General features: G+C 33.4%; 1 protein-coding gene across 3 annotated transcripts; it reads right to left on the reverse strand.

Annotated features, from left to right (window-relative positions):
* Nucleotides 1-1,055: 1,055 nt before the first annotated feature.
* Nucleotides 1,056-9,803, reverse strand: LOC127701704 (NEDD8). Of its 3 annotated transcripts, none has more exons than XM_052205708.1 (5): nt 9,647-9,803; nt 6,308-6,325; nt 5,287-5,316; nt 2,063-2,145; nt 1,056-1,549 (listed from the first exon to the last, which is right to left on the reverse strand). In XM_052205708.1, the coding sequence occupies exons 1-5, from the start codon at nt 9,662-9,664 to the stop codon at nt 1,465-1,467; spliced, it is 234 nt and encodes a 77-aa protein (XP_052061668.1). In that variant the 5' UTR covers nt 9,665-9,803; the 3' UTR covers nt 1,056-1,464. The 3 variants fall into 3 exon arrangements, with proteins under 3 accessions (XP_052061668.1, XP_052061667.1, XP_052061666.1); XM_052205707.1 differs by lacking the exon at nt 9,647-9,803 and adding an exon at nt 7,929-7,967; XM_052205706.1 differs by lacking the exon at nt 9,647-9,803 and adding an exon at nt 7,810-7,916.
* Nucleotides 9,804-12,228: the final 2,425 nt, after the last annotated feature.

Below are 12,228 nucleotides of genomic sequence, written 5' to 3' on the forward strand. Positions count from 1 at the left end.
CATAGACTCAAATGTAAAATTAAGCCACCAACTATCATATTTTCCAGCCAAGCAGCACAAATGTCACAAACAGTAAGTGTCTATAAATGAGGAATCTTCTTTAGTATTTATTCAAAATTTGTTCAGTGGTTCTTGAAGTATTTTTTTTCTAAAAATAGTCTGAAGATGCCAAAGTAAAGCAGTTTAAAAGAATGACACTCCAACATCCCCATACTGATGCACATATTTTATCTACTCAATGATACTATAACTCCCATTTTTTTTGGTGGTCCTTTTCAACTTTTTCATAAATATCCTATAAGAAATAATGGTGCAAGATCACTTCTGAAGTTCCTATGCATTTTTCAATATAAAATCTCTAGGGGCATTATACCTGTAAAAATAGTGGTCAGTGATTTTTTAACTCCAAGACAGATCTAATATAAACCTTTGATATAAATTTCCTAATAATCTGACAAAATGTAGGTTTGAGAGGGATTACATTTTAATTTCATATAGAATTTACATTTCCAAGGGACATAACTCCTATAAAAATAATTGATCAGCACTATTTTAGAACTGACCCGAGGCATTGCTTATATAAACCTTTGATATAAATTTCATAAAAATTGCAAGAAATATAGGTTTCAGTTGTTGTCTTTGGTTGCTGTCTGCCATTTTTCATGTCTTGTTTTGTCATAATTCAGGCAGTTGGTTTTTCAATAATTTGAAGCACACGATATGGTCTGGGTTTTGCTTATTGTTGAATGCTGTATGGTGACCTATAATTAACATCCATTCCTTTGGTGTCACGTGGATAGCTGTCTCATTGGCAAATCGTATCACATCAACTTATTTTAATATAAGCCCTTTATTTACCATATTATTATATTTCCAAGGGGCATAACTCCTTTAAAACTATTTCTATCCCCCCTGCACTATGTTGAGCAGGTGACAAAAAAGCCTATTATTAATAATAAAAGTAATTTTTATTATCAAATCCGACCTTACATAAAAAACGTGTGGCAAGATGTAAAGGTCAGTCACACTGACACAAAAAAAATACGTAAAACAAATTAATCTAAATTATTTATACAAAAAATGTACATTAATACATAAACAATAAAAGAAATTGAAAGTTCATTCTTTCAAATGTATATCCCTAATCTTAAATTTCTTTGAAAACTATTTAGAAGTAAAACAAAAAGATCAAACTTTACTCTTTATCATAATCAAAACTGAACTAATATAGTGGTGAAAGTACTTATCACAAAAAATCAAATATTTCAAAGAAAATGCTGGAAAGTTACAAATACCAAATAATACATTTCACTATTCAAGTACTTTTAGTACTTTTATTACCCCAAAGTATCATAAATTTTATCTGTCAATCATATTCGTCGGTCTATAATAACAATCCTAGATGTGGAATAGATGATAGTGTTCCATGATGACATAACAACATGATGGCATGAGTCATATCTACTACACTCCTCCTCGTAAAGCTAGAACAAGATGTAATACTGATCCTCCCGTCACTTTGTAATCTGCCGCTGTCTTTTCATCATTCCTAAAATTGAACAAAATTCTTAAGTCAAACAGTGAAACTTATTCAAAACACGATGACAATAGTAAAACTTCTTTAAAGCACTGTTTGTTCAAGCTGCCAAATATTCAGAAGTTTGAAACCATTTAAGAAGAAATTACTTTAATAAATTATGTTATTTAAAACAAAAGAAAGTGTTTATTCCCTTCTGACATGCATGTTTTTGTGTTGTCAAGCTCCAGTTGATTTTCTTGCTCTTGGAATTGTTTTTTTTTATTTGCAAATTGTCTGGACTCTAAGCATATTCCAGAAAGCTGGATACAAAATGGTTTCATGCAAATTGTATTTACCGGTAAATTTAATAGTTTTAACTATTCTCTTAATGCTGTGACTCAACAGCAGTTTCAGAACATATTATTTTGGAAACACAATACTTCAATAGACGTTTTTATTGTAATCTGTTAGGGTAAATGTTTAATTGATCACTTAGTCAGTTATGTATGAGAAATTAGTACTGCAAAATATATGTACACTCACATTTGTTTACCGCTAAAGATCAATCTCTGTTGTGGTGGGGGAATTCCCTCTTTTTCTTCCACTCTTTCTTTTATTCTTTCCACCTTAAACACATAATGTTGACAGAGATAAAGTAACAGACAAGCATGTCAAATACACAGGTACAAACTTTAAAACTTTTCAAACATACAAACAGTGCTAATACACACAGTCCTTTTTTAAGTTTACAAGACCCAGCATATATTAAATACCCAAAGGATGATTATGGACACTTTTTTGGCCTCTTGAAATTGAAAATAAAAAACCTTTATAGATCTACTAAATAACATCCTTCAGATGTTCATAAGACATTAGTCTGTTGACTCGAGATATGTCTCACATTTTGTAATTTTGATAGTATATTGCATATGTTGAAATTAAAATGTCAATATTCAAACATGTAAACTATGCAAATCATTCAAAGTCAATGAACCATGACTGAAGGTGCAGAGCTAAATAACCTCCATGGAAATGAGAAATGCCAATGCTTATAAAACTGCATACCAAATACCATTGACTTACATATGTATCATAAGTCATTCCTTTTAAACACAAGAGTGCACACGCTGAAATGTCTCGCCTTCTTTACTAATCATTGATATTATGTTGATAGTCCTAAATATAAAGCTTTATTACAACTGTCACATAAACTTAACATTAACCAAGTAAACTAAACATTGACCAATGAACCATGAAAATGAGGTCAAGGTCAGATGAACCATGCTAGGCAGGCATGTACAGCTAACAATTCTTCCATACAACAAATATAGTTGACCTATTGCTTATAGTTTAAGAAAAACAGACCAAAACACAAAAACTTAACACTGAGCAATGAACCTTGAAAATGAGGTCAAGGTCAAATAAAACCTGCGTGACTGCCAAATAGATCATAAAATATTTCCATACACCAAATATAGTTGAACTTTTGCATATAGTATTAGAAAAAAAGACCAAAACTCAAAAAACTTAACTTTGACCACTGAACCATGAAAATGAGGTCATGGTCAGATGACACCTGCCCGCTAGACATGTACACCTTACAATCATTCCATACACCAAATAAAGTAGACCTGTGGCATACAGTATAAGAAAAACACACCAAAACACAAAAACTTAACTATAACCACTGAACCATGAAAATGAGGTCAAGGTCAGATGACACCTGCAAGTTGGACATGTACACCTTACAGTCCTTCCATACACCGAATATACAAGACCTATTGCTTATAGTATCTGAGATATGGACTTGACCACCAAAACTTAACCTTGTTCACTGATCCATAAAATGAGGTCGAGGTCAAGTGAAAACTGTCTGACGGGCATGAGGACCTTGCAAGGTACGCACATACTAAATATAGTTGAACTATTGCATATAGTATTAGAAAAAAAGACCAAAACTCAAAAACTTAACTTTGACCACTGAACCATGAAAATGAGGTCAAGGTCAGATGACACCTGCCCGCTAGACATGTACACCTTACAATCATTCCATACACCAAATAAAGTAGACCTATGGCATACAGTATAAGAAAAACAGACCAAAACACAAAAACTTAACTATAACCACTGAACCATGAAAATGAGGTCAAGGTCAGATGACACCTGCCAGCTGGACATGTACACCTTACAGTCCTTCCATACACCGAATATACAAGACCTATTGCTTATAGTATCTGAGATATGGACTTAACCACCAAAACTTAACCTTGTTCACTGATCCATGAAATGAGGTTCAGGTCAAGTGAAAACTGTCTGACGGGCATGAGGAACTTGCAAGGTACGCACATACCAAATATAGTTATCCTATTACTTATAATAAGAGAGAATCTAACATTACAAAAAATCTGAACTTTTTTTTCAAGTAGTCACTGAACCATGAAAATGAGGTCAAGGACATTGGACATGTGACTGACGGAAACTTCGTAACATGAGGCATCCATATACAAAGTATGAAGCATCCAGGTCTTCCGCCTTCTAAAATATAAAGCTTTTAAGAAGTTAGCTAACGCCGCCGCCGCCGTAGCCGCCGCCGGATCACTATCCCTATGTCGAGCTTTCTGCAACAAAAGTCGCAGGCTCGACAAAAACTAAACACAAACTTTAACTTGTAAACTATGTAAAAGTTTCAAAGTCAATGAACCATGATGAGGGGGTGGGGCCATATAATCTCCATGGAAATCATGAGCTTTGCAAATACCAATATATCTGCATACCAAATGATCATTGACTTAACATTAGTGGTTCATCTTAAATTGATCTAATAACAAGCTTTAACATGTAAACTATGCAAAACATTCAAAATCAATAGAACATGACTGATGGGGTGGGGCCAAATAATCTCCATGGGAATGAGATTTGCCAATGCTTATACAACTACATACCAAATATCATTGACCTACCACTAGCAGTTACCCATAAACTGACCTAATCACAAACTAATACATTGTTGAACTTGACCCCACTGCTGCCAGAAACAGCATGCCTAAGCCTTGCTTTAATGACTTCATCAATGCAAGACATAACTGTTGTATAAATCTTCATGTTATGTATAAATTACTCAAACTTATTTGAAGAAAATTGTTTTTAAACTTCTTAAGCATAACTAAAACAAGAATATGTATTCAATTGACAAGAAGCCCATTAACACGATCACATGCTCAACTATCATGACTATTGCAATACATGTATCATCATGATCAAGGAAAACAAAACACAACTTCCTCAAAATGAAGTTTTGATGATATTTTATCCTAATTTGATGTATACATGTTACAAAATAATGTTCAGTGTAAAAGTTGTCATTCTTTTTCCATGCCAGACATTAATGCACCAAATGCATTCACAAAACCTTTCTGAATTTTATTGTATTTGGATTTTTATACATTTTCAAAGCTAACTGCCTTCATGGAATTATTTCGCTTGTAATCACTCATGCATTAGAACAGTACTATATTAGAAAGTTTTCCACTGTCAATCAAATATTTGATGGTGGCAACTCTTCAAAATGCAGAAATGACATTTCTAAACAATAAATTGATTGACTGGTGTTTAATGCCACCATCAGCACTATTGGCTCTTTCGTGGCAGTCAGTTTTTATTAAGGAAGCTGGAGTGCCCGAAGAACACCACCGACCTTCAACAGGAAAACTACAAAACCGATATGTTTTTATAATAATCATAAGACAATTATGTATATGGCATCTTACCTTATCTGTTGGTTCTATGTCTATTTCAATCTGAAAAATACACACAACTATATAAAATTTGTTTTCGTATGTACATATTTTATTGAAAAAAACTCTGCTTCATACATTTCATTTTTACTGATAAAATGAAAAATTACATATATATTTTTGAGATTTTTTTTAAAATTCTGCCAGTTTTCTTAAAAATCAAAGTGCACGTGCCATCTAGCAAAGGTCATTGTAATTCACTTGGTAGCAAGAAATACTATTTCTAATATTACAGATGATTCAAGTATTCTTTCTGAGAAGGAAATTATAAAGAAACATTCTAATCACATTAAAAGTTTAATTAAACTAAATAAAGACATTTAGTATACAAGTATTGAAAATAATGGTTTGACTTGAATTCCACCAGCGAGTTGACCCTTCTACCACTACCTATCTTGTTAATGAAAACATGCTTCAAATATGTTCATGACTTAAATACTGTCTCACCAGTAAGTTGGCAGTAACTTTCAATTAGTTTAATTTTTATGCCCCACCTAGGGGCATTATGTTTTTCGGACTGTGCGTCCGTTTATTTGTCCGTCCGTCCGTTCTGCTTCAGGTTAAAGTTTTTGGTCAAGGTAGTTTTTGATGAAGTTGAAGTTCAATCAACTTGAAACTTAGTACACATGTTCCCTATGATATGATCTTTCTAATTTTAATGCCAAATAAGTTTTTTTACCCCAATTTCACGGTCCACTGAACATAGAAAATGACAGTGCGAGTGGGCATCCGTGTACTATGGACACATTCGTGTTTTTAATATTTAGCTGTCAACATCAGATGGAAAAAGTGTTTCAAAGTTATTAGTGATTTGGGTATGTTGGTACTAATGTTTTAAATTCTAATATTTTTCATCCAGAGCATAAAGGTGACTTTAATAGTTAGACAACAAACATCAAATAAAGCTAGTCATGCTAATGTTTGAAGATAAACAGTAGATTGATGATTAATTAATTTTGCGTCTAAAATCTGATATTAAAATACAAGTACTTACCTCTTTTCCAGTTAATGTCTGAAAAGAGAAAAAAAGATTATGAGTACCAATAGTGATGCTATCTGTAAAAAAAAAAGAGATAAGAACAATGATGTGCATATACATTTATACATAGTATGTTACATGCATTATTAATCTCATTACTCAGGACAATTTTATCAATTTTTGTTTAGTAGTTTCCTAATTATTGACCAAAAAGGTTACAACTAGCCACAAGGTCATCTTTGGTTTTTAATCTTGAGCACCAATGCCACATCCAATTTTCAATGTACAAAATATATCTTTATAGATGGCTTAAGAAGCGGTATAACTGCAGAAAGATAAGCTGCGTATTTGCATTTTTTCTCTTAATAACATCTCTTAATAAATTTTGATCATAAGTCTTCTATATTCTGTTTTAATTTTGCAAAACTGTAAAGTAACATTTTCTTGACTGGCCACTGGCAACCAAGACATAAAAATCTACTTGTTCAGACAGTGGAAGGTACATGAGTAGAGCATGGCTTTTTCACACTACTGAATGATCTGCTGGATTTTCAGATTTGTGTCTTTGGTCTTACAGTAATAGCTACCAATGGTTACATCATGTACATCAAAGATAAAACCAGACATCAAAAAGTATCTTTAAATTAAAAAGACTTAACATTTTTCTAGCTATACTATAAAGATACATGTACATTTTTGTATATTGTAATCAGACAAATGTCCAGTACTATAAGAAGAAGTTCAATATTAGCCAAGTAGAGATGCATGTACAGTAAATGTCTGGATATCATTGAAATTATATTATAGGAGAAGCAAATTTAATTTTTGATCCTTAGGGAGCTACCATTTGATTTTCATGGGGGGGGCTAGGATGAAATTTGAAAAAAATAGACAGGACAAGAGTTTTGAGTAAAAAAAAAAGGCAGGATGAGACACTTGCAAAAAAAATAAAGTCAGGATGACAATTTAGGTAAAAAAAAGTCAGGATAAACTTTAAAAAAAAATGCAGGACCGAATAGAGTGAAAAATAAAAATGCAGGACAGAGATTACAACTAAAAATGCAGGACAACATTTTTCATCCTAGCCCCCCCCCCCCCCCCCCCCCCCCCCTCCCCATAAAAATCAAATGGTAGCTCCCTTATGTTTGTCATGGTTCTCACTAAGGATTTTTGAAGGTGAGTTCAGGGACTCATCATTTTTGGCCATGGCGATTCCAACAGTGAGAAAATGAAAGTTTATTGCTATATAATTCATTATTTCAGTCTCCATGACAAAATATAGCAAAGGAATAACATCAAATTTAGTTATTATAAAACTTTTGTTATAAAATGATTGTACATGTATATGTGAGATCAGTTATACACCATTTTACAATCTTGATGCATTTAGGAATCACCAGTTTTGAAAATGATGAGTGTCAAGAGTCCATGACTCATTTCAGTGAGAAACCTTGCTTTCTGCAATGTGTGATCAGTTGATACAACATTTTACAAACTTGATGCATTTTTGGACTCACCAGTTTTGAAAATGATGAGTGACAGAGTCCATCACTCATTTTAGTGAGAAACCTGGCTTTCTGCAATGTGTGATCAGTTGATTCAACATTTTACAATCTTGATGCATTTTTGGACTCACCAGTTTTGAAAATGACGAGTCCATGACTCATGGACTCATTTTTGTAAGAAACCAGTCTGCAATATAATGTTACTGATGTAAATAAACTTCCAAGGAAAGGAATTTCCCCTCAAGTTACATGAATAATGTGAGTTTCTAACCAGTGGACAAGTTACTAAAGTTATGTAAGTTGTTAATTTTATCAGGATTTTCCATTTGATATTCAATTTTTTTGTTTTGAAAGACTGGGATGAGCCCTTAAAAGTGAGGCTAAACTTCGCTGCAAAATCATCCTGTATGCTTGCACTGTTGCAGTCTGCACCATAATCTTTTCCAAATACTAGTCCGAAAACCAATATACAGACATTTTCCTTATGCATTTAAACAAAGTTTTGCAAATACCTACTAGTCTGAGTACACTTTTACTAGTCTGGGGCTTCAGACTAGAGGCTTACAGTGAAAATTACTGTTGAGGCAAAAGAAGGAGGAGCTGGACTTAGTGACAGCAGAAAATAGCAAAACTGAAAAAAGTATCACTTAGGCAAGGGCAAGATATCACTGAATAATATGATGCACGCCTAAAGGTTAATGGCTTTTAACAGGTGGATTTTGCACATTTTTTAAATCTTGAAATCAAAATCTTTTTAAAACTGTTTTCCTTCAACATATTGTTTAAAATTGAGAATGGAAATGGGGAATGTGTCAAAGAGACAACAACCCGACCATAGAACAGACAACAGCAGAAGGTCACCAACAGGTCTTCAATGCAGCGAGAAATTCCCGCACCCGGAGGCGTCCTTCAGCTGGCCCCTAAACAAATATATATACTAGTTCAGTGATAATGAACGCCATACTAAACTCCAAATTGTACACAAGAAACTAAAATTAAAAATAATACAAGACTTAACAAAGGCTAGAGGCTCCTGACTTGGGACAGGCGCAAAAATGCTGCGGGGTTAAACATGTTTATGAGATCTCAACCCTCCCCCTATACCTCTAGCCAATGTAGAAAAGTAAACGCATAACAATACGCACATTAAAATTCAGTTCAAGAGAAGTCCAAGTCTGATGTCAGAAGATGTAACCAAAGAAAATAAACAAAATGACAATAATACATAAATAACAACAGACTACTAGCAGTTAACTGACATGCCAGCTCCAGACTTCAATTAAACTGATTGAAAGATTATGTCTTCATCATATGAATATCAGGCACAATCCTTCCCGTTAGGGGTTTAGTATCATACCATCATAACATTTATGAGAAGAACATACATGTAACCCGTGTCATGCCAACAACTGGTTTTTAAATAAATGTGTTTAGTGCCGATGCAAAGACCCTATAAGTGAATCAATATTAATGCCAAAATATGCAATCTTTAATGACCTGACAACAGTATCGTAACTATATCCCTTCTTAATAAGTTTTAATTTTTCTGTTAAGAATCTTCTATTTTTTTCTTCAAGTGGCCTGATGTGGGTACATACAAGGTATATGGCACTCTACTAACATGTAGCATCAGAGTAACTGTATTCCTGCCTTAAATAAATTGCTATACTTCCCTTTCCATCAATATCCCTTCCAATTCCTAAACTATGACATATATACCGAACCAACCCTTCCCCCTTTTCTCTTTATAATAAAAAGATATAATATATTTTTAAAATCTGTTTAAGGAAGAGGTTAACTATACGGTTTATGATTTATTTTCAATATTTTTTTGCTTTTTATCCATTACCTTTACTTTGATTAACATGTTTAAGACAATATTCAATACACTCGTCTTTTTCCTAGTAAAATTTCTCCACTTCCGGTTGATTATCACAGCATCGACGAAAATAGCACACACGTCTTCATTGGTCGAATCAATTATAAGTTTCTCTAAACTCTTGAGAATTAGGATTTTCAATCAACGGACTCAAAATTATCATTCAGTATTCGAAAAAATATAAAATAATCCGCAATTAGCTGATGAGAATCCAGGTCGTTTCGCCCCCGATTCTATTTCGCCACGATTCCCGCTGGGTCATTTCGCCCCGTTCATCTATTAAAATCAAAATTGATGGGCATTACTATGAATTGTTAAGTTTCTATTGGTAGTTAGACAGGAAATGTAACATCTTTGGTGTCATTTAATATGAGGCATGCGTTACCTGTGAAAGAGGACGAAGCCGTCTGTATACATTAATTTTTTTTTTAATTCAAGCATGATCAAGCATATTTTAACTTGCTGATCTCTTTTTTTAACATAATACAACAATGAACAATTAGGATGTTTGTTTATAAATTTATACATGTACACCAGTATCACGTGAATATCATACAATATAATGGTGAAAATATTTGATGATATTTGAAGTAAAATTACGTCAAATGCATGGAAATAATGAATATAGCATTATTCAAAATCTGCTCAGTATACAATGAAAAGTGAATCCACAGTTCGGTATTCATGAAATGATTGGGTTTTTGCATATATTTGTGGTACTTCTTATACAATAGTGCTATATTCAGCATTTCCATGTATTTAATATACAAAAATACATATTTCTTAAATACTGACATGTGAATTAAATACAATTTTACGTGAATGTTCACTATTACATCATACCAGAGACATATATATCCTGTACATAACAACCAATCTTACTCAGACACAATAGCAGATAATGGTCTTGTACATGCAGTAAGTCGATTTTCCTATAAGGAAGGAAAACACAATGGCCCTAATCTTGCCCTAATCACTGCAAACAACTGCCTTCCAAAGGAAATTTAGTGATCACGACATAGTACTTCTTGACTTAGCCTGCAAACCAGAAAACCTGTAAGACGGAATTTTACCTCTGCTAAAAGCTGAGGTTCATAAAATATAAGAGATTTAACAACAAGTTACATTCAGCATTGCCTTCAAGAACCAAAGACACCAGAGTATAGAAATTATGTGGTACACATTTAAATCGTCAATTTTTAGACCATCATAGAAACCGGAGTACCATCAAAAACAACATCACGGTCAAAAGACACCAATCCGTGAATCAACACCGAGGTCAGACAAATAAAGGCAACAGTAGTATACCGCTGTTCGAAACTCATAAATCGATAGAGATAAAAACATCAAAAAAATCATCCAAAAATAGAGAGCCCATGCATGATAAAGGCCAGGAAAACAAAAAAGACAAAAGACAAAGCCAGGTACAAGAAACTACAGACAGAAGTTCAATATGAAATCAGGGAAGCAAACAAACAGTACATTACAGATGTTATAAGTGATAAAGATAAAACCAACAGATTATGATTATATATAAAAAATAAAGGACAAAACTTTATAGGAGTTGCACCAAAAGAGAAAGCAAAAAGGATTTCTACAAACTGACAACCAGAGTAAAGCCAACATACTCATGATCAATGAGCAACTTCACATGATCAGTATTCACAAAAGAGGACAACACAAACTTCACAGACAAGGACAAAGTCCATTTCCAACAATGAAGGGCATTAGCATCACTGAACAGCGAGTCTATATATAAGCTGTTGAAGAACCAGAAACCTCGCAACTCAACAGGTCCAGACGACATCCAGGATATATACTTAGAGCTGCAGCCCAGGAAATAGCACCCATCTTAACTCTGCATACTAACACTCCCTCGACACAGGAGAAGTTCCCCAGTCCGGAGAGTCGCCTTCAAGTTGGCAGTACCGATCTTCAAAAAAAAAAGAAAGATACATAGCTGAAAATTACAGACAAGTATCCTTAACATCCGTATAGCTTGCAAAACACTGGAGAAACTATCATAAACCGATAGTAAAAAAAAGTAATGATACTTTAATATGCAAGTGGCGTCCACCCTCCTCAGTGCAAAAGATTTTTAATGAATGGAACAGTAAACTGCATATTACTAAATGATGATAGATGTAATTGCAATCTATCTTTTTTTATGATTCCGTAAATCCTGGATGAATTTATTTATATCTTATTCTTTTTCAAGCTGTTAACGTAAAGATTTATTAATTTCACATGTACAGAAAAATAGGTTTCATCTTCAACCTTTGATATTACAATGTTTAAAAAAATATATTTTCTCTTTACTTATTTTTTTATATCTACCACTATCGGTTTCTAAGAAAGGGTCACTAATGGTTACCTGTAAATGCAGGCGTCCAACAAGGGTCCATTCTGGGCCCTCTCCTTTTTTTGATATTTATTAACGATATTGTTGATGATATTCAAGCCCAAATTAAACTATTCGCAGATGACACTTCATTATATATTATGGTTGACAATCAAACAGAAACAGCTACAATTTTAAATAACGATTTAAA

This window comes from Mytilus californianus, unplaced genomic scaffold, assembly GCF_021869535.1.
Source record: "Mytilus californianus isolate M0D057914Y unplaced genomic scaffold, xbMytCali1.0.p SCAF_5, whole genome shotgun sequence".
Lineage (NCBI taxonomy): Eukaryota > Metazoa > Mollusca > Bivalvia > Mytilida > Mytilidae > Mytilus > Mytilus californianus.

Excerpts from the sequence above, each read along its gene's own strand:
- LOC127701704 (XM_052205706.1), bottom strand. The coding sequence starts at position 7,848 with ATGAGTGATGGACTCTGTCACTCATCATTTTCAAAACTG. Across the intron at positions 2,146-5,286 it reads ACATAGAACCAACAGATAAG|GTGGAAAGAATAAAAGAAAG; the intron begins GTAAGATGCCAT and ends TATGTGTTTAAG. Across the intron at positions 1,550-2,062 it reads ATCTTTAGCGGTAAACAAAT|GAATGATGAAAAGACAGCGG; the intron begins GTGAGTGTACAT and ends GTTCAATTTTAG.